Here is a 21,918-nt window from a genome sequence, read left to right on the forward strand (position 1 = left end):
TATTTCTCTTTTTGCATTAGGTATTATTTACTTTTTGCTATATATATATTCTCTCTCTCTCTCTCTCTCTCACACACACACACACACACACACTTTAACTTCTTAGAACTTAGCTTCAAGGGTTGGGGATTTAGCTCAGTGGTAGAGTGCTTGCCTAGCAAGTGCAAGGCCCTGGGTTCAATCCTCAGCTCCACAAAAAAAAAAAAAAAAAAAAAGAACTTAGCTTCAAATTCATGTCAGCAAGATATATATGCATTTATATGCATTAGTGTTCTCTTTTCCCATTTATCTTTTGTGAAGGTCTTGTTTATATATTTATATATATATATTCCATTGGAGGTACTGCAAATCCACTATTACCTTGATTCAATGGTATGACTTTTCAAGGAGTCAGGAAAAGGTATGTATTTATAGCTGCTGTCATATTAACCTTACTTACATTTCTGTTTATTGGTTCCTGTGGGTTTAAGTGGCATCTGCAGTCACTTGTGTAATAACCTACCCACCTCCTTTGTATATTTTTGATAAATGTATATTCTGTTACAGCTACAACAACACATCATACACATTTTTATTTTATGTAATTGCTGTTTTTAATTAAATATGCATTTACCCTGTCTTTGCAATATGGTAATGCTTTACAAGTGCCCTTTTCATGTGTATTTGTATCACTTGTTTCTATGGCCTTTCTATGAGGGTTTACTATGTTTACTCACTTCTGAAAGAATGCTCTGCAGTATACAGGAGGCTTTTCTTTTTGACCTTTCTGAATCTGTTGTTCCACTTATATAGTTTCTGAAGAGAAGTCAGCTCCTACCTTATTTGACTTTCCCTGTAAAGGAAAAATGATTTTCTCAATACTTTCTATAGCTTTACACATTTTTAATCTGATAAACCTGGTGTGGATCTCTTATTCAGTCTGCTGTTTGATGAGCTTCCTGAATGTATGCATTAACGTTTTAACATAAACTTGGGTGCTATCAGTCTTTCTTTACCCCAGTGTCTTGCTATATAGCCCAGGCTAGCCTGAAACTCTTGATCCTCTTGCCTCTGCCTATCATGGTGCTCAGTTTAGTCTTTATTTCTTTGAACATCTTGTCTTGCTTCTCTGCCTCTATCTTCTTCTGACATTCTTGTTCCATGAAAGCTGACGTGCTTCCTCATGTCCAACAGTTTTCTGGGGCTGTGTATCTTTCTTTCTCTTCTTCAGACAATATACTCCTTAGGCAAGTTTGTTGATGGTTTTTTTTTTTTTTTCTTTTCCAGTTCAGATCTACCAACTTCCACTTCTAGTCAACTTCTCATTTTAGTTACTGTATTTTTCTATACCAGGCTGTGGTTCCATACCAGGCTGCACACTAAATTTGAGGTTTTCATGAATAGATGGCTGTTCATTTGTTCTACAGAGTCTCTGAATATAGTGGCAACAGGTTCACTGAGCTGTTCACTGTCATGCCTGATGTGGATCTCTCTAAGTATTCTCACTGTTTGTAGGTCACAAAAGAAGACAGATCCTTCCAGAATATCATGCGTTGTTACAGGACTCAGCCACAGGCCCGGAGCCAGGTAACCATGTTTTCTCTCAGGGCTGAAAGTAAAGCTTAGGTCTGTGATGAATTAAAACAAAAATTAGCTATAGTTAGTTTTGTGCCTTTATCCCCGCTAGGATTTATAAGTAAGAATCTAATAGGATTGGCTATTTTCATTTTTTACATCACTGGCATACAATTTCATGCAAATTATTTAAAGTTCTCTTCCTCCAAAGGCAATGATGGGAAATATTTACTTTTATGAATATGGGTGTTTTGCCTGCATGTGTATCTGTGTACCACATGGGTGCTTGGTGCCCTTCGAGGCCAGAAGAGAACATTGCCTCCCCTGGCACTGGAGTTAGACTGTTGTGAGCCATCATGTGGGTTTTTTGAGAATTAAACCTGGATCCCCTAGAAGAGCAGCCTGTAGTTCACTTAACCAATGAGCCATCTCTCTAGCCTGTGACATACTTCTTAATTCAGAGAATCATAAACTATATACAAATTTAGAAGTTAATGGATTTTTATGTCACCTTTAAGTCTGGTTTAGTAAAAGCACAGTAATAAAACTAAGACAATGACGACTGAAAATTAAACTCCCACTTTATCTTGTACATGGCTCTTTGTCACTGACCCAAGAATGTTGTTAGATCTTTGTTTTTGTTTTTTGTTTGTTTGTTTGTTTTTGTTTTTTGAGCTGAGGATCGAACCCAGGGCCTTGAGCTTGCTAGGCAAGCGCTCTGCCACTGAGCTAAATCCCCAACCCTAGATCTTTGTTTCTTAAAATGACTTGAATTAATAGTTGGTATTAATACTGCTCTGTAGTGTTTTAGGCAGTATTTGAACTGGAAGTGAGATAGGCTCCAATATAAGTGCCAACTGTTAGTGAATAGCTTCTGTGACCCAGATCACAAGGTTTTGTTACTGTTATTGAGACAGGCTATATAGCCCTGGCTGGCCTGAACACACTGAGTAGATCAGGCTGGTCTTGAATCCACAGGGCTTTGCCTGCCTCATCCTCCCAAGTGTTGATATTAAAGGGTGTACTCACACCAAATTCTAGAGAATCAGAGTATTTATTGCTTTTAGCAAGTAGTGTGTGTGTGCGAACATATACCCATGTCTGTCTGGCTAGATCAAAGGTTTTGTTATTTTATTCTCTTTTGAGATAGTAGCCCAAATTGGCCTTGAACTTGCAACACTTCTCCCTTAGCCTTGTGAGTGCTGGCATGACAGACATGCACAATGCCTAAGTTGGCTGCAGTTCTAACATTCCCTGAAGACAGCCATCACTAAGTATATTTTCATGAGAAGCAAGTGTCATATGTTAAGGTCCTACCCTCTAGCGTAGAGTCAGTAAATGCTAGCTTCTGTCCTCTTCTCCCTGTCTCTTTAAAGGTGTACAGAAGTGTTCTGATCAAAGGGAAAAGGAAAAGAAGAAATTCTGGCAGCAGTGACAGCAGAAGCCACCAGAATTCTCCAACAGAACTAAGTAAAGACCGAGGTAAATAAGACAGATCTTTAGGAACATTTAATTTTTAGGCCAAGAAGACTAAGAAAATAAAATAAAAAAATATGCATAGAAGTAGTTTATCTCAAATTTTTTGTTGGAATAAACTTAGTGGTCAGTTGTCCTTTATTCCAGTGCTTTGAGGCACTTAGAGAATAACATGTTTCAGACAGGAATTTCTAGCCTGAATTCCACAAAGAGCCTGCCTGTTGGTTAGACCTGTGATATAGAAACTCTCTGTGTAACTACACAGTCAACCTGTGGTGCAGTTATGATAAGGGAATAAAGTTATTAGTATTTTGAGCTTTGTTTCTCAATATAAAGAACAGAGCTCAAAATCCAGTAGTGGAGGCCCATGCCTGTAATCTCATCTATACTAAGTTTAAGGCAGAAGGACTGTAAGCTCCAGACCTGCCTGGACTGTAAAGTGAGACCTTCTCTCATTGGATGATGATGATGATACAACCAAGGGCTGAGGAGATAGCCCGGTCAGTAAATTATGTACTACACAAGGGTGTGGACCCATTTGATCCCTAGTCCCCACGGAAGAAGCCAGCATGATAGCAAGCACTGTAATCCTAGTTCTTGAGAGGCAGAGACAAGTGGATCACTGGGATTTGCTGGTTGGCCAGCTAGTGCAGTTGGTGAGCCCCAGGTCCCACTGAGAGACCTTGGCTCAAAAAAAGAAGGTAGACAGCTCCCAAGGAATGGTACCCAAGGTTGGCCTGTGGCCTCCACACATATGTACACCTGCATACACATGAATGACACACACCAAACCCCTAAACCCAGAGTGCCTGCTTATTGCCATTGATGACTAATGCACACATAGAGCTGTTTCCCCCTTTTCCTAGTGAAGTGTCTTTTCAAACAATCCAGACCAACATCCTTTGTTTTTTTGGCTGCAGCCAGTAGAGACTCCAGTCCAGTTATGAGGTCAAACAGCACCTTACCAGTTCCACAGCCCAGCAGTGCCCCTCCTACACCAACTCGGCTCACAGGTGCCAACAGTGACATTGAGGAGGAGGAAAGAGGAGACCTCATTCAGTTCTACAACAACATCTACATAAAACAAATCCAAACATTTGCCATGAAGTACTCACAGGCAAACGTAAGTGCATCAGGGACCACTGGATGCTGCTTTACTCTTGAGGGGGAGGAATCATTCGTTTGACCTTTTCCATCACAAACTATAAACAGATAATTCTTTCATTAAATAAAACTAAGGAAGTCTCCAACCCAAGTACCTTGCCTAATCAACATAATTTCTGCTGATGCTCAGTAGTATGAATAAGAATGTGTAGCATTCTCTACATCTAGTAGAACAGGAGACAGCAACCACATGGGCTTAGATTGTGCAGGATTTAACAGCGATGGCCTTGCAAATTACTAAACTCTGCTTTCTGTCACCTCATATATTAAGAGACTAGTAGTTAATAGTTTATCTGGTTGTTGTAAGGCTTAAATGATGTATTAAAATGCTCAACAGAGGAACTGGCAGAAACCAAGCCCCATAGGTGTTAGCTGTTATAAGTTTCTTTTGTTGTTGCTGATCCACTGCTGGTCAGCTTCTGCTTTATTATGCCTTTTCATTCCATAAAATAGATGACTTTTAATACAACTTGGCTAGAGAAGGTTTTTTCTCAGAATTACTATTTTATTTTCAACAGATGGACACTCCTCCCCTCTCTCCCTATCCATTTGTAAGAACAGGCTCCCCTCGCCGAATACAGTTATCTCAAAATCATCCTATCTACATTTCCCCACATAAAAACGAAGCCATGCTTTCTCCGCGAGAGAAGATTTTTTACTACTTCAGCGACAGCCCATCAAAGGTAAGACTACATGAATGGCTTTCACTAGCTCTAACATGCATTAGGAAGCTGGGAGTTTTTGCTAAGTGTAAGTACTTCCTAGAGCATTAGCAACTGCCGGGCAACAGAAGGCAGAAAGTCACAAAGGAAAAAACCCAGGGTGAACTGCCTTGAGTTTTGAGGACATCAGGGTTAGAAATAAAGTAGGGGAACCAAGTCCATTCTTATGGATTCCTTTCCTATTCCTATTTTGGAGTTTTGTTTATTTGTAAGATTTTATTTTTCTATTCAGAATAGAAACACTGGACCCCTAAACTGGTTACCAAGTTCTGTTTCTGCAACAGAGTGTCTGTCTTTTGGACTCTATTTGAGGAAAAAATGGAGAGCTCATTGTTAGACATATGGTAGCATCTGCCTCAGTCTGAGAGCTGGGAAGCTTGAGGCTTGACGGTGAAGAATTACATATTTCCTGAGAAGTAGAAATGCAGCCAACAAGCAGAGAAGAGGGAGAAAGTGACATCCTTAAGGAAAAGGCTATCTCATTGGTTGTAGCGTAGACAGGCTCAGAGGGGACTGAAGGGGCTAGGACGAACCAAATGCAAATGCGCCCTCTTGACTGGGTTGTGCTGGGGAACCGTACTACTATACAAGGCAGGCGTGGTGCCTACATTGTTGACACTGGAGGTCAGACACCATATTTGGCTTGTTACAGCTCTGCTGACTGAGCCGTCTCCCCAGCCCTTTTACTTGTTTTATTCATCCCCCCCCCCCCATAATCCATTTGGGAATGTATTTGGTTAAAACTGCAAACCCAGTTTTATAGGAAATATTGTCCCAATATCAAAAGATCATCCCACTGCAATTGCTTTTGTGATCAACTGCTGTCAATCTGTTTGTAGATTTCACAAATAACCCCACTAAGACAACCTGAAGTTAGATGTAAAAACTTAATGCAATTGCTTCAAATGTAAAGACACAAACAGTTTAAAGGATGGTAATCCTGTGTGGCAGTGGTGGTGTATACCTTTAATCCCAGCACTCAGGAGGCTGAGGCTGGCAGATCTCTGAGTTTGAGGCCAGCCTACTCTACAGAGCAAGTTCCAAGATGGCAATCCAAATGTCTAGCAGTTGATGAATAAAATATGTGGCCCCCAAAGATGAAGTACTAGTACATGATTCAGTGTGGGTGAGCCTTGAAAACATGTCAGTAAGTGAGATTAGTTATAAAAGACTACATATGATTCTACTTAGGTACATATTTGCAGAGGCTGAAAGTAGATTAGTGATTGCCTAGGAGAAAAGGAAGCATTTCTCCTAGTGGGAAAGATTTCTCTAGGAGCAACAAGGTTGAGTGTGGAGATGGTTGTACTATGCAGACATCACTGGAGTCACACTTCAAATGGGTGAACTATATGGTACATAAATTATATCTTGATAAGGCTGTTTTAAAGAAAATGTTTAAAATACCATACTAACACCAAGTAAAAAGAGAACTGGGGTAGCTATGTAACAGAAAAACTGGACTTCAGAGCAATGAATACATGTACAAGAGATTCATTTCCTGGGATGGGAATATTGCTCAGTGCTAAAGCATTGGCCTAGCATGTATGAAGCTCTACGTTCAATTAGGAGAGACGTGAGATGAGAGGGGAGATTTAAGAGTAGAGAAAATTAATAAATATAAAAAAGATGGGAACATAACTAACAGCACCAGTTGCATTAGAACATTTTTACCAACATAGACCATACTCTATAAAGACAGGTCTTAATACAGTGCTGAGGACCAGTCTAGTGACTTGGCCATGCTAGGCAGGTGCTCTACCACTGAATCACATCCCCACATTCTTAGTAGATTAAAGGTTTCAAATAATACCTTTTTTTTTTCTGGCCATGATGGCAATGAATCAGAAATTATTAACAAGAATGCTATCTGGAAACTTCCAAAGTTTTGGAAGCTAAACATCAGATTTCTGTGGGTCAAAGAAGATATCACAAGAAAAATGGAAAGCATTTTATATTAATGAGAATCCACAATATTAAAATTGAATGTGTCTAGTCATTGTTCTATTGCTGTGAAGAGACACCATGACCAAGCAATTCTTATAAAGGAAAGCATTTAATTTGGGGTTCACAGGGTAGTCCATTCTCATCATGGAGAGAGCATGGCAGTACACAGGCAGACATGGTGCTGGAGAAGTAGTTAAGAGTTCTACATCATGAGCCATGGGGGGGGCACCCAGGGGAAGGGGGCGTGGTATGACTTGACATCGGGTTTTGAAACTCAAAGCTCACCTACAGTGACACATTTCCTCCAACAAGGCCACACCTTCTAATCCTTTCAAAGAAAGCCATTCTCCGGTGACCAAGCTTTCAAATTTATGAGTCTCTGGGGGCCATTCTCATTCCAACCACCGCAGTAGGTTATAGCTGAAATAGTGCTTACAGGTAAATGTTATATCACTCAACATTTCTAAACGACACACTGCCAATACACGAAAAGTAGCTGAGGGTTAAGGAGTAACTTTCATACCTATAATGTGGAGGCACAGAAGAAATAGACAGACTCTGTGATGTACCTACACTAAGAAGTAGCCTTAGGAGCCTGGTATTGATTAGATTTGTTTGCTTTTAGATGTTAAATTTGTTTGCTTTTAGATGTGTATGAGTATTTTGCCTTTATTTGTGTATGTATACCATTTGTGTGCCTGGTGCCTGGGGAAGTCTGAAGTGGGCATCAGATCCCCTAGAATTGGAGTTAAAGATGGTTGAGTCACCATGTGGGTGTTGGGAATCAAACCCAGGTCCTCTGCAAGATAAACTCTGAGCCATCCCTCCAGCCCACTCGTTTTTGAAACAGGATCTCACACACTAGTCCAAGCTGACCTCAAACTCCTGCCAATTTTCCTGCCTCAGCCTCCTAAGTGGAGGGATAACAAGCAGGGCTACCATACCAGTCTTAAATTTCTAGTTTAAAAAAAACATTTCAAATAAAACTGTAGCTGCAGGCGGCTGTAATGGTGAATTCTATAAGACATTAAAGGAAGAAATAATGCCAGTTCTATATAAACTCTTCAAAAAAATGTAAAGATAAATCATTTTGTAGTTCAATAGAAACATCTTTGGAAGAAGTGATTTGGTGCAGATTTGCCAACACATCATCTCTAACGGTGAGACCCTGAAAGCCTCCCTTCCAGTGTCCATTCTCACTGCTGTTTATCTCTGGCTGGAGATTCTGTCATTGTAATAAGGCACAATAAAGAAGCCATGTATGCACCATTTATAGAAAAACCACCAAGAAGTATGAAAGTTTCCCTCTGATCCCACATATACAACTTGGTACCCCTCCCCCACCAAAAAATGTTAAAATTTGAATGTTTGAACTGTGAGGAATATTGAGGTAAATTGGAGACCCACAGAGACAGCAAATGCAGACTAGACTTCTTTTAAGAAGGGAAAGGGTAGAAGAGATCAAAGGAAGCTTTGCTTATGACACTTAAATTTTTGGAAATACATATGCTGACAAAAAAAACACTGATTTAACTTAAAATTTCAATTTATTTCAGAGTAAAGAATTAAAATGATGGGCTAGAGTATAGTTCAGTAGTAGAATGTTTATCTGGAATGCATTATGCCCTTGGTTTAATCCCCACAACGTGGGGTGGGGGGAAGGTAAGTGAATTATGTCTAGGATATACTATTCTTTTGACTTTAGTCTCATTCATGTAGCCCAGGCTGGCCTCAACCTTGCTGTGTAGTTGAGAATAGCCTTGAACTTCTGATCCTTCTGCCTCCACCTTGGGAGTGCTGGTGTTGCATACCATTTATGCAGTGTTGGGAATTGAACACGGGTCTTTTTCCATGCTAGGCTAAAGCATGCTATCAACTGCACTAGAGCCTTAGCCCTAGGATATACATTTTAAAATCTGAGGAATGAGAAGTGACCAGAATTGTCCAACCAGGGTGGTGTGAGGATTCACTATTCATTCACTACTCTGATATTGCTTAAACTATGTGTATACTAACATTCTCAATATCCCTTTTAAATCAAAAACATGAACAAAATTCTAGCCAACAGGCACCAGAAGAAAATAGTTTCTGAGCAGACATTGAGGCCCTGAGAGACAATGCTGATGACATATTCTGGCGATGCCTTTCTTCACTGGATTGCTCACCGAAGCCACTGAACATGAGAAATAATTTTAATAACTCCCCAGTTCTCCCTAGAAGAACCTATGCCCCCAGAGGCCGCTGATGCATTACCTGTAAAGAATGCCTTCAGGAACTAAGGGTATTTGTCTAGTGACACTGTAGTTGAGAAGGACTGCCAGAAAACAAGTGGCTCAAGCATGTTATCCCAGCTACTGGGGACACGGAGGCAGGAAAATCACAAGGTCAAGTCCTGAGAGTTCAAAGCTAGTCTCAAAATGAAAAAGAAACTTGGCATAGTGGCTCACACTTTTAATTCTAGCATGAATGAGGCTGATGCAGGAGGGATGCTGTGAGTTTGAGGCCAGCTTAGGTTATAAAGTGTGTAACAAGATGGCCTGGGTTATAGTGGTACCTGTCTCAAAACAAGAAAAGAGGTGGGTCGAGCTTGAGACAAGGTCTTCCTGTATAACTCCAGCTGACCTTGTCCTCAATATGTAGGCTAGGTTGACTTTGAACCTACAGCAACCCTCTTGCTTCTGCCTCCCAAGTGGTGAGATCACAGGAGTGAGCCACTGAACTTTCAAGTCATGCTGTTTTTTAAAGAGTGTACGTGAGGCTGTCGAGATGCCTGTGGGTGGAGGCCCACATAAAGGTAGAAGGAAAAAACTCCACAGTTGTCCTCTGACCTCCATGTATCCATGCACAAGCACCCACACAAATCTCAAAGTGGATGTGTGACTAAACATGGCCTAACTATGATACTCTAGAACTATCAATCACAAGTTGTTGAGCATGTGTATTGTAGATATCACAGTCACCAAGGAAGTTTGTTAAAAATGGAAATGCTCTGTGGGACCTGGAGTCATCAATGTCCTGGCCGGATCTGCTTAGGTTTTCTTTCTGCAAAGGTGTTCAAATGCTTAAACTGCTGAATTCACTTGAGACTCTTTAACTTAATACTGAGCAATGTGCTTTTAGCATTTTAAAGTTTTTGTATCTATTTCTTCCTCCCCACAGAGACTGAGAGAAATCAACAGTATGATACGGACAGGAGAGACTCCAACTAAAAAGAGAGGGATTCTCCTAGATGATGGCAGTGAGTCACCGGCAAAGAGAATCTGTCCAGAAAACCATTCTGCTCTGTTACGTCGTCTCCAAGATGTAGCAAATGACCGAGGGGCACACTGAGATTAGTCTCCAGTATGGAAACTGTCTTCACAGGAACTGCTTAGCAGTTAATGCATGCAGGATTATGGAACCTTGCTCCTTAATCCAGCAATTATTAGAGCCTGGCAGGAAAGGGAAGCTCTGACTGGGTGTAGCGGTATATACCTGTTATTCCAGCACCCAAGAGGACCAGGAGTTTGAGGCCCTCCTGGTTACATAGCATGTCTGAGGCCAACTTGGGCTATATGTAACCCTGACTCAAAAGCAAAAAAAGGAAGGACGTTTTGGTGAGAAATTAGACTACTTTGGGATAGTTTTATTCATCCCAATTGCTTCTCCCCTACTATTTAATGCCTATCCTTCAACACTGCCCAGAATCTAAACCTGGATTTTAACTCTGGTAAGCTTTTACAAGTACCACAGAAAACAAATCTTTAGTAAATGCCTGTGTAGGTATGCCCCAGCAGAGGAACTGTTTTTAAATTCATTCCTAGTTGGGTGGTGGTGCACACCTTTAACCCCAGCACTCGGGAGGCAGAGGCAGGCGGATCTCTGTGAGCTAGAGGCTAGCCTGGTCTACAGAGTGAGTTCCAGGACAGCCAGGGCTGTGACACAGTTAAACCCTGTCTCTTTCATTCCCACTTGTATATGGTTAGGTCCAACCATATGTTTTAGGATGAAAACCCCTGAGACATTTACATTCATGAAACAGAACAGAGGGGATGGCCCAGACCTGGAAGTCTCCAGGCACTTGCCTAAAGCTCCTGTTCCCTTTGTGCACTATCCCTTCCCCAGTAGATATGGTACAGTGCGAAAGTTGTGCAATGTCTGAATGAACCTGTGTAACTGGTGGCACTTTAGGGCTGTAAAATGCATGGCGCTGTAACCAGAGTTTGCTGTATATTTATGATGGCACTTTCTATAGTGTGGACTTTAGTAGGTACAAGACTTCTAGGCTAAACAGCCAATGTTTTCTTAAAGGACTTGATGTAGCTATAAGTTCTGGCCATGTATAAAACGCTCCAATTTGTGGTAGAGGCATAAACATAGGGATCATCTGACTAAGTAAAGATTTTTGAATCAAGTTGAATTGAGAATTTGAAAAATTATGACTACTTCTTTTTGGAGGTAGTTACTATCCAAAGGAAAGTTATCTTTAAGGATATTCCTGGAAGTTAAAAAAAAAAAAATAGGTTGGAGAATTTAGGTTTTTATTAGTACATTTATACAAATTAGAAAATTATTTAACAGCTATTGATTACCTACACATATCTTTATTAATCACTATTGTTCCAGTTGTTTTTAAGTTGGATTAATAATCCTAAGGAGAAAATTCAATTGTAAATTGGATCGTTATAAGCAAAGTTACTAGGTAACTTCATACTGCTCTAAATAGACCTTGCACTGTCCACTAGAGTAGTGCTGTGCAAAGTACTTATAAAACCTCTTGGTACCGCTACAGTAATTTTATATGAAAATATGTGTATTTTTCAATAAAGCACTTATAAGTTAGTCTCTGTCTAGTTATATTGAAAAAGAGCATGTGTTTCCTGCATAAATGACAATCATTTATTGGTTTATTTCATCTCTACTAACACATCGGTCATTCACCATTTAAATACCTGACTTCATTAGAAACTGAACACTTTTCTCTTCCTCCTGCCATAAAAATACAGTAATTTGCTTCAAAAAAAAAAAAAAAAAAAAAAAAAAAGAACAAGCATCCTGGTTCTGCCTACTTTCCTAATGCTTCTGAGATAGACGTTTACAGCAAGTCAGCAGGCTGAAGCTGGACAGCCAGTCTTCTACTTGAAAGTGCTGCCCTCTGGAAATCTCTTCTCTACACCTGCTTCATGGCCTAACATAGGTACAGCTGAAACCACCAACTTCCAACTACTACACAGTGCTCATTTCTCTCTGGTAAAGTACACACAACTTACCTCTAACATATTCAGAAAAATACTTAAGCCTCAAGGTCCCCAATCATTTGGAGTACTGAACTAGATCCCCCTGACACTTCTGACAGAAGTAAGGCATTACTTAATGAGGTCTCCACAACCTGCTGTTAGAGCCTACGCATACACAACACTGAGGCAGTCACTGGTCACGCCGTTTACTCTTCAGGCAGTCCTTTGCCATTAGTCAGCTTTAACTAGGCCAGAGTCCAGCAGGAAAGTGCATGGTGCACCAGATCCACCATCTCTTAGGTTGCTACTGTTTTCTCTTCTTTACTGAAAGGTTGTACTGAGCCAGGCTTTACCCATGACAGGCCAGCAACATGAACACTTTTATTGTGCTGTTCATCAGGCTTCTAGGCACAATCAAAAACAGACATTAAAAAAAACAAAAACAAAAACAAAAAACAAAAAACAAAGGACTGATGAGCAAGTTTAGAATCATACTGACTAGTTTCCCCAAGATAGCTGTATGTATCCAGTGGCCTCAAATGCAGACCGTTGAGAAACCAGGATAGCCATTTCAAAAACGGTTATGTACTTACTTTCTGAGTCAACATCTTCTCTCTGGCCTCATCATGTACAGAAGGATTCCATGGAGAAAAACTTGAAGGGCAGAAAATATTAAAAATAGTTCACAGCTTTAAAACATGTACAGCATCTCAACAAGTAAGACAATTCTAATAAAACTTAAGAGGGAAGAATTTGTTTTAAGGTTTCTCTGTGTAGCCCCTGCTGTCCTGGAACTCACTCTGTAGACCAGGCTGGCCTCAAATTCAGAGATCCACCTGCCTCTGCCTTCCGACTGCTGGGATTTAAGGTGTGCACCACCCCACCACCCACCCCCTCCACCCTGGCTAAAGAACAATCTTTAAAGTTTTTCCTATCATAATTACCTCTTGTAAACAGACTTAGCCCTGCAAACCTCATAGCACCCTGAAATGTTAAAGATGAAGAAAACAAAGCAGAGTCATCCAAGCAGTCCATCAGCTGAGCCCATAAAGGCACTGCAGTGTGCTTCGGACTTAGGACCCTTCACTCTATTCTAACGTGTTCTCTCCACCAAATCTAAATGCTGAGGAGTTAGGCTGAATCTAGTTCAGTACTCCAAACTACTATGCACCTTGAGATGTCTTTTTCTGAATACGTTAGAGGTAAGTTGTGTTTCCTTAAACTAACAAAGCAGAGAGAAATGAGCACTGTGTAATAGTTTGAAGTTGGTGGTTTTGGGCAAATGCATGTTAGGCCATGAAGAAGGGTAGAGAGCAACTCACACTGCCTTCTGAAAAGTCCTCACACGAAAAAATGAATGAGCACCTGACACAGATTCTCAGGAAACCAGTCACTAAATACCTCATTATGACACACAAAGCCTTTGGTGTAAGGTCAAGAGCCCAAGTGGCATTAGGAGTTGAGGTGACAAAGTGAAAAGCTCCAGGCTGACATTACATATGTTCCTCTAAAGCAGACACATAAGGGACCAGGTGACACACCACTTACCTGATTGCATAGGGGTCTTCTATTTTCGGCTGGTCAAATAAACGAGCAGTACATATGTTAACACTGTCGACCACTTTACTTTTAAAAAGCTGAATGTCTTTTTCATACCTGTTAAAAGTTTCAAAAATTTACCAATTTATCTGAACTACTAGTAAACAATAAGCTTATCCTAAGTAACAAGGTAAAAACCACATACAGTACTGCAGCCTCTGGGTTCAGAGGGCTTGTTGTGTCGATCTTGTAGAAGACTCTCCTTGCATACATTAAGACCTGCCATATATGATTATGGTTCCGCCTGCAAGGAAACCAGGCACAGTTACTTCACCTTGTTCCTGATGGCTAAGCCACTACACGAAACTTGGATACACTAACCTCCACTTTGCAAATGCTCTCTTCACATCCAGTTCACCTGAGGTGGAATCAACAAGCGGGTGAAAGACGGGGATATCAAACAGCAGGCGCTGTATGGAGAGAGAAACACTTCAGTGGGAGTGATGCCATGCTGCTAGTCAGATCAGGCCCAGCAAGGGCCCTAACTACAACCACTTCCTGTGAACAGATTGGCGACGGGAGAGATACTGCTCTCCTCCTGCAGCATGGCATCGCCAGGCATGCAGTGAATGGTGCAGCACAGCCCCCAACCTCACCCACACCCCCCAGCAGAGAAAGGATGACGCTGCAGGCAGGGAGCAGGACCCCAGGTAACAGCGCCACCCCTGTTGGCGGTGGGAGACAGACACCTGAGGAAACGTCATTCTAACATGTAAGGTCAGGAGAAGAATCAAGAAGCCTGTAAGCCTTGACTTCCCCTCAGTGACTGAAGCTCTGTCTGCACTGCTCAGCTGCAGTTCCACTTACTGGACAGTCGCCATCTGGATAGTTATCGGGAATATACACTGTAAACTTGAACACGCCATCCTGATACAGCCCGTGTCGTATGAATATTACTCCAAACCACACTGCAGGAGAACATACACACGCTAGAGTCCCATCTGTGTCAGAAGACCCCACACCAAAATGGAAGGTCCAACCCACATCTTACCTAATGCGGAGCGATACGATGGCTGTACATAGACTCCTGGTAGCTTCTGCTTCACCACCAACGTACTAAAACAAGAGCCGGGTAACAGATTGTGCAGAGGCCAGTGATACACAGAAGTCAGAGCATCCCTCCCACATTTTCCGAGACAAGCAGCAGCCGGTGCTCAAACTATATAAACAGTCATTCCAGTCTTACGCCCAAGTCTCCTAGATCACCACCCACCCACTTACTTCCAAACCAGCCCAGAGAAACTCGAGCCAACACATGGTCTCAGACTCAGAAAGCCAAACAGGGACCAAGAATTGAGTTTTACTCTCAGAAACAGGTAATTCTGAACATTAGATTGAGGTAAATGAGCTGATGTGGTAGCCCCCACATTTAGTCCCAGCACTTAGGGGTAGAGAATGATAGATCTTTATGAGTCAAGTTTCTACATATGCTTTTATCATTATAAATTAGAGTTCACACATTCAAAAATTATTTTTCACTATTAAAAATGTGGTATTTTCCTTTTGGGCTTCAGCATCCTACATTTGTACTACTGAATGAAGAGCAAACTGTTTTCAGTGCAGTCACAGGTACTGAATCAGAGTCCAGAGCTGCCATCACTTAGCAGCCCATCCTTTTTGTTTTGTTTTGGTTTTGGTTTTTCGAGACAGGGTTTCTCTATGTAGCTTTGCGCCTTTCCTGGAACCCAGGCTGGCCTTGAACTCACAGAGATCCACCTGCCTCTGCCTCCCGAGTGCTGGGATTACAGGCGTGCACCACCACCGCCTGGCGCAGTCAGTCCTTTTGAGTTAGCCTCACTGGCTCAGTGGGAGGGTGAGTTTCTGGGTGTACAGTGTTGCTTGTGGAAGCAGACATCATTCTGAGCTCCCAAACACCCTCAACTCAGACTCTTTGGGCCTTACTAGGGAAGGTGCATGCTGCTACAAAGCAAGACACAGGATCGTGGCAGAAAGAAGCTACTGTTTTTATTCTGGGACCCAGTGACCCACTTGCAGCCATTTTCATTGATTCCCTGAAGCTGCAGCTATGAGCTATGACCTGACACTGAAAAGAACAGTATTGACCAAAGTACTCTAAACAAAGTCACCTGCAAACCCCAAAATGTACAGAGAAATAGTTTAAGGGACTTCTTTTAAGATTGATTTTTACATGTATGAGCATTTTGCCTGCCATGTATGTAAATGCACCATGTGAGTCCCTGATCCCCACAAAGGCCAGAAAGGGGCATCAGATCCTCTGGAACTGAAGAAACAAATGGTTATGATCTACCATGTGGGTGCTGGGAACTGAACTCAGGTTATCTGCAAAAGTGTCAAATGCTCTTAGGTGCTAAGGCATCTCTCTAGCCCCTGGGGTCTTGTTTACTCCCTAACTACCTCACATTTACTTACAAACATTTTCTAAATTACTTATGTACTCCAGGCTGACCTTGAATGCAGGGTGAATCTTACTGCAAGCGTACCAGGTAAGTCCATTACCTTTTCAAGTCCCTGAGACTTAGCAGGTCTATAGAAACATGGCTACCCACAGAGCCGTTTGTCAGAGAAGGCAGTTCTGTGTTAACACACAGCCAACTTTCAGTCACCACAGTAGGAGCCTGTCTACCTCACTGCTCAGCCACAAAACACAAGGCATCCATTACAGAGCTGAAGAGACAGACCATTGCTATACTACACTGGGCCTCACTCCCTCTGACCATTCTGGCATCAGTACCCTGGGAAGAGTGATCAGATGCTTTGAAAAGAACTCAACTACAGAGAAACTTCAAGATTATGGAAGTTAAGAATTCTCCAGACTTTCTGTCCCTTTAAAAAATGATCCAGCCTGGTCTCCAAAGTGAGTTCCAGGAAAGGCGCAAAGCTTCACAGAGAAACCCTGTCTCGAAAAACAAAAAAACAAAAACAAAAAAAGAATCCAAAACTACATGGTACTTGAACTCTTGTATGTGCCGAGCAGTGTGTCATCACTAGTGGCATGGCACACAGTGCTTAGCTCGCTCTCCTCAGACAGGCATACCTCCAGTGTGAGGGTGGGCTCGTGACATGCAGCCTAACCTTTCTCTCCTTTCTCCTCATATGGATCTTTGAGGGTTGTACCAAGTAAATCTTCTAATAACAGACTTTCCAACATACAAAACAACATTCTAAGTACTTTCCTGAGGGCTGGCAAGATGGCTCAGTCGGTAAAGGCACCTGGCACCCAGCATGATGATCTGAGTTCAATCCCTGGGACCCACATGATAGAAAAAGAGAATTGACTACAAAGACGTCCTCTGATCTCTTACCCCCCCCCCGCCCCAACACATATATAATAATTAAAATGTAATTTAAAGTTGTAAGCGCTCTTTTGAGTTTTTTCTTCAAGTCAATGTCTGTAGTCCCTCCACCTCCTGGCTGGCTTCCTGACCTTTCCTACTGCAATGAGGCCTGTCAGGATGCTTCCTAAAACAGTGAGGGCCAACATGGAGCCTAAACTTCCCAATGTGTGTGACTCAAGAGAATGCCACCCAGCTTCTGCCCACTTGATACAGAAACCTATTCCAGTGAAATGCCTCACAGAAAGGAAGACTGAAATTAATCTACCAAGTCCCTAATCCACTGGATGTTCTCAAAAATCCTGCCTTCCTTCCTATTCTCCAAAGAGGAGCAAGCTGGAGATAAGTCTGAATAATTCACAAGTCTATGAATCTATGAGACATGATTTCATTCGTAACTTTCAGGGAATCATTCATAACTGACCAATCATCCATGAAGGACTCACAATTCTGCAAGAAGCGAATATTCCAGGTAGAAGGGTCCATAAGAAGCATGGGTGCCATTTGTTGACTGTGCTGCTGGGGCCGGAGATGCAGGCTTCGTTATGGGCAGAGCATTTTTGGGAATAGATGGCAGCTGCTTTTTGGGTGCAGTTCGTGGAGGACTGGTTTTCACATCCCCTGCTAACGTCTTCTCTTCGCCTTCAGCTCGCTGTTCGGAATGAAATTGTAACAGGATTTATAGCAACTCCGAAAACAGCACAGTGAGAACTCCCTCCTAGCTAGAGTTACTCTTTACATAGGAATTCTCACACCATGATCAAGATGCCTTCAAATCCCTTGAGAAGGCAGTCAGAGAAGGAGCAAGTAAGACTGAAGCATGACTAAAGCAGTAAGAATCCCATCAGAACACTGTAGTCAAGCCTTTCCAAGCAACTGAAGCAGGAAAGCCATTAACAACAGACTAGAGAGGCCTCATGTGCATGCAGACACTGTAGAAACGGAGTTCAAAATAAGTAGTGTAGGTGACTGAAATGAGTTGCTCCCTGACGCAAGCACAGGGCTAGGAACAAGGAAATGAAGCAATTATCTCACTTGCTTAGGTCTCATATGACCCTGGTTCCCACACTTGCATCACTAGCATACACTGCTATCCTCAGTCAGAACTCGGAATGACCAGAAAACTAGCATCTCACTGGTGCTTCCTAACCTCCAATACAACAGAGCCTATTTAATTTGTTGTACAAAAACTCTTATGTGCATAGGAAAAAAGGTAATAATGATGTTGATCTACAGGTAGAACTGAGCTTTTAAATTATTGCTTGTATATTTTAATCTTTCATAAGAGGAAAATATATTTTTTAAAGATTTTTTATTACATTATTTGGGATGCATGTGTGCCATGATCAGAGGACAAACTCAGACTTGGCAACAAGTTCCTTTATCCACTGAGCCATTTTGCCAGCTTATAATTATGATATATATAATATATAATAAAACTGTGCATGATAGCTCACACTTATAATCCCAACACTCAGTAGGCTAAGGCAAGAAGAATGCTGTTTTGAGGCAAAGTAGGCTACAGAATACCAGACTATTCTGGGCTATACAGTAAGACTTCTCCAAAAAATAAAGACATTTTATTTAGGTAACTTATTTAACGACCAACTTTTAGGTGACTTGACTGCAGCCTCTCTAGAAACCAAATCCTGAAACTTCAACAGAAAAACATTAGAATATGTCACAAATTTCATCAAGTATACATACAAGTTAAATGAACTAATCTTAGCATAGTGATTCATCAGAACTCCTGCTGATGTGAACTCAGCCTGAGAAACTGATTTTAATGGACAAAGTGATTTCTCAGAAATAAAACCTGGTAACTTTCGCTAAAGATTACAGGCGACCTTGATAGAGACTGTTAGACTTCCTTTCTATCAGATTGTTATTTATTGACTGTACCTACTTTGCGCACAGAGCCTGCAGACATGCTCCACAAAGGGTTCATAACGTGTACTCCAAACAAAGAACTTCAGCGCTGTGGCATCCAACTCTTCTGTCCTTAGCATTCACGCTGCCTTGAACAAATGGAAAGAATACAACACACCAACACCAACAGTTAAGGCAGAGCCTAGCACCCTGGACACACATCATGCCAACTCTCCACAGATGGAGAGGCCTGGGAATGGCATCTGAGAGCTCAACGGTAACAATCCCTCTCCACACCTTTCCACTGCAGGCTCCAGTTCCTCTCACACCATCAGATAGCTATATGAAAGTGTGCACCATAGCCAAGCATGCCAAGCCCAGTACTGGGGAGGCTGAGGCAGGAGGATCCAGAGTTTGAGGCCAGTTTGGATTACACAGTGGTACCCACTGACACACATAAAAACAAGCAAACGAAAACATCATCTGTGTACCAGGTTCCTGACCAGCATTTAGAATAGTCAAGAACAAGATTGAGCTTTGCTTTAGCACCCAGCCATCATTGCTGGCACTGTATCCAGGCACCTGACTGATGGGAAGGCTGTATTCAGGATGCACTGACCACCTACACAAATGCTGTGTTCACTATTCCCAGGGTCAAGGGTGGTGACTAGAATGTCCTGAATGAGCTGTGTCCAGTACTAAACTAATAGCCAACAAGGTAAGAAAAAACATGGGAGATCAAGTATACCTACATCAGGAAAGGGGGATTGAATCCTGTCCCTATTACCCCAAGAAATTCCCCTTAAACAACAACAAAACAAAGAAAGAAGAGGAAAGACGAGCTCATTATATGGTCCAGGTTGGTCAGGAATTCATTATACAGTTCAGACTGCCCTCAAACTCCCAATCTCCCTGCCTCTGTCTTAAAGTACTAGGAGTACAGGTTACAGGCAAAGGTTCATAGCAAAAGGAGGTTTGTTTAAAGTACTAAAAATATGGGAATTCTGTAGGATTAGGTACTCGAAGAATTGTGAACGTATAAATTGAGGGAGGGTTCAAGTGAGACAATTCCTGAACCTTATGCTTGAAGCGTCAGATAGTGGATAAGAAAGCAGGTTTCAAAGGTCACAGGGTCAGTGGGTCACACACTAAACATACAAAGACTCACAGGAAGATATAGCCAGCCCAGGTGTAAACTGCTCCGAGGCTCTGCTGTGTTTTAAAGTATGGCTCCTTATCTGAATTATGTTTATCAGTGAAAAGGGTCAAAACTTAGCAACATTTCCTCAAATTCCTAAGAGGCAATGCTGTACCTAATATCTCTAATCAGCAGTGATTTATTTTCTCTGGTGTGCCTACAGCATCCATGGGTGAGTACTAGCTCTACCATCCCAGCCAGTGCCTGTAAGTGCTGTTGTGCTTTCCAGGAGACAATGTCACCCAATAATTAAATCAGAGGACAGGGATCCCATTTCCCCCACTAACCTGCTGGCTTGGTGCCAGTTAATAGACTTTACAAACCTGCTTTTAAAGGTGGCTGACACAACAGTATATCAAAAATGGGGGAGGGGGTATGTTCCTGTTTGGCTCAAACGAAAACCACACTGGATTTTCAGGACCAGGACTCCACTGTTTAGGTACACCTGTTTTGCCGGGGTCCTTTACGACTTGGCGTTTCCTACTTGTAAATATACAGGCAGCAGGTACATTTCAAGTCTGTACCTTTTGCCTTTAAAAATTCGGTACACTGTCCTCGGTTCCTCCAAGAGGTACCATATGCCATCCATCGCAGCGATATTTTTAACTAAATGGTTCCAGTAGCAACATAAGCACAGGGAACTGTAGCCAACTTTTCAGAAACTACATAGTTTGCTAGATGAGCAATCTACCATAGTCATAGCATGACATCGTCCAATAGTAACGACAGATGTAAGGAAAACAGGCTCCATTCTTGTTCTCAGAAAACACCATCAGACTTTCTGCTCTTTTGGCTCTAAGAATAAAAAATGATTTGCGTGGCTTTACAGCGCACAGCTGAGCGAAGTTGACAAACCTCTGCGGTATACCCTGTGCGACGAAGGTATACCGCAGAGGGCAAATGAGACCTGGCTACTGTCGTTCCTCCTCTGTGACACAGAGTTAATATGGGCACTAACTAATGAAAGTATCACCGCAAAACAGGGTTTACGAAATCTAACGTTAAGAGACCACCAGGAAGAACCAAGGAAAGTAAACAGCCCGGGCCTCGGACAGTCCGGCCGGGCAGCTAGCTGGGCCGGGCACCTTCGCCCGGGGCACAAACCCGTCTCGGAGCACGTAGAGAATCTGGACAAACCTGTCCCGAGGTGATGCAAGGCTGGTGCCCGGCCCTAGCCTCTAAGCTGGCTGGAGGCCGGCCGGGCCCGCGAGTCTGCAGCTGAGGCCAAAAGGCCTGGGGCTTCGCGGCAGCCCCTCGGCGGGGCGACGGGACTCAGAGCGGGCCCGGAGGCCCGACGGGAGAGCCACCGAGCCTGCCTCCCTTTTCTTCCACGGTCGTCCGCCGGGGCCGCGCAGCAGGTGCCTGGAGCGCACAGGTGCGGCCCCGCCCCCGTGTCCCCGCGCGGCCGCCGTCGCCCGAGTCCCTAGCGCTCCGCAGGGAACCGAACGCCGGGCCGCGGACAGCGCCCCTCAGCCTGGACGGCTCAGCAGCCACGGGCCAAGAGGCAGAACTCTCACCTGGACGCCCTCGTTGCGGAGCTCCGGCGGCCGAGCGCCACCGCGACCCGACAGCATCTCCGGCCGCAGCGCAGGCCGGCCCCTGCCGCTCCTCTCCCGCAGCGCCCCGCCCCGCCCTGCCCTCGGCGGGACACGCCCTGGACACGCCCCCAGCCTGGGACCTTCCGCTTGGACACCCATGCCAAGTGGCTCTCTCGATGTCCATCAAGGACGTGCTTCCGGAAGGCGCTGGGGGTCGGTGCTCCGTCCTGCCAATCAAATCAGCGCCGCTCGGGTGGGGCCGCGCTCGTCCCTCCCCTTACGTAACAGTGCTCAAGGCAAGCTGTCAATCAAAGAAGCTTC

General features: G+C 43.0%; 2 protein-coding genes and 1 long non-coding RNA gene across 4 annotated transcripts in view; 1 reads left to right on the plus strand and 2 right to left on the minus strand.

Annotated features, from left to right (window-relative positions):
* The window catches only part of Rbl2 (RB transcriptional corepressor like 2), a 51,164-nt gene extending 40,449 nt beyond the window's left edge, over positions 1-10,715 (plus strand). The window contains exons 18-22 of the mRNA XM_036187642.1: positions 1,495-1,566; positions 2,931-3,036; positions 3,951-4,153; positions 4,713-4,877; positions 10,023-10,715. Coding sequence (XP_036043535.1) covers positions 1,495-1,566; positions 2,931-3,036; positions 3,951-4,153; positions 4,713-4,877; positions 10,023-10,193 — 717 coding nt within the window. The 3' untranslated portion in view covers positions 10,194-10,715. The remainder of the gene's footprint in view (positions 1-1,494; positions 1,567-2,930; positions 3,037-3,950; positions 4,154-4,712; positions 4,878-10,022) is intronic.
* LOC118583898 lies at positions 1,243-5,900 on the minus strand. The gene is made up of 2 exons (XR_004944982.1): positions 4,146-5,900; positions 1,243-1,607 (listed from the first exon to the last, which is right to left on the minus strand). It is a non-coding gene; the product is annotated as an uncharacterized LOC118583898 (long non-coding RNA).
* Positions 10,716-11,366: 651 nt separating the features above from the next.
* LOC118583897 (AKT interacting protein) lies at positions 11,367-21,704 on the minus strand. 2 transcript variants are annotated; one of them, XM_036187644.1, is made up of 10 exons: positions 21,577-21,704; positions 18,899-19,006; positions 17,439-17,644; positions 14,670-14,734; positions 14,486-14,586; positions 14,000-14,088; positions 13,824-13,922; positions 13,628-13,735; positions 12,673-12,733; positions 11,367-12,483 (listed from the first exon to the last, which is right to left on the minus strand). In XM_036187644.1, exons 2-10 carry the CDS (start codon positions 18,938-18,940, stop codon positions 12,376-12,378), a joined length of 879 nt encoding a protein of 292 aa, XP_036043537.1. In that variant the 5' UTR covers positions 18,941-19,006; positions 21,577-21,704; the 3' UTR covers positions 11,367-12,375. The 2 variants fall into 2 exon arrangements, with proteins under 2 accessions (XP_036043537.1, XP_036043536.1); XM_036187643.1 differs by having other exon boundaries at positions 18,899-19,010.
* Positions 21,705-21,918: the final 214 nt, after the last annotated feature.

This window comes from Onychomys torridus, chromosome 5, assembly GCF_903995425.1.
Source record: "Onychomys torridus chromosome 5, mOncTor1.1, whole genome shotgun sequence".
Taxonomy (NCBI): domain Eukaryota; kingdom Metazoa; phylum Chordata; class Mammalia; order Rodentia; family Cricetidae; genus Onychomys; species Onychomys torridus.

What these genes read in the sequence shown, in the direction of transcription:
- LOC118583897 (XM_036187644.1), bottom strand. Translation starts at nt 18,940, where the DNA reads ATGAACCCTTTGTGGAGCATGTCTGCAGGCTCTGTGCGCAAA. An exon ending in AGAGCATTTGCAAAGTGGAG is followed by an intron (nt 13,923 to 13,999) that starts GTTAGTGTATCC and finishes GTTTCCTTGCAG; the next exon opens with GCGGAACCATAATCATATAT. An exon ending in AACCCAGAGGCTGCAGTACT is followed by an intron (nt 13,736 to 13,823) that starts GTATGTGGTTTT and finishes AACTTTTAACAG; the next exon opens with GTATGAAAAAGACATTCAGC.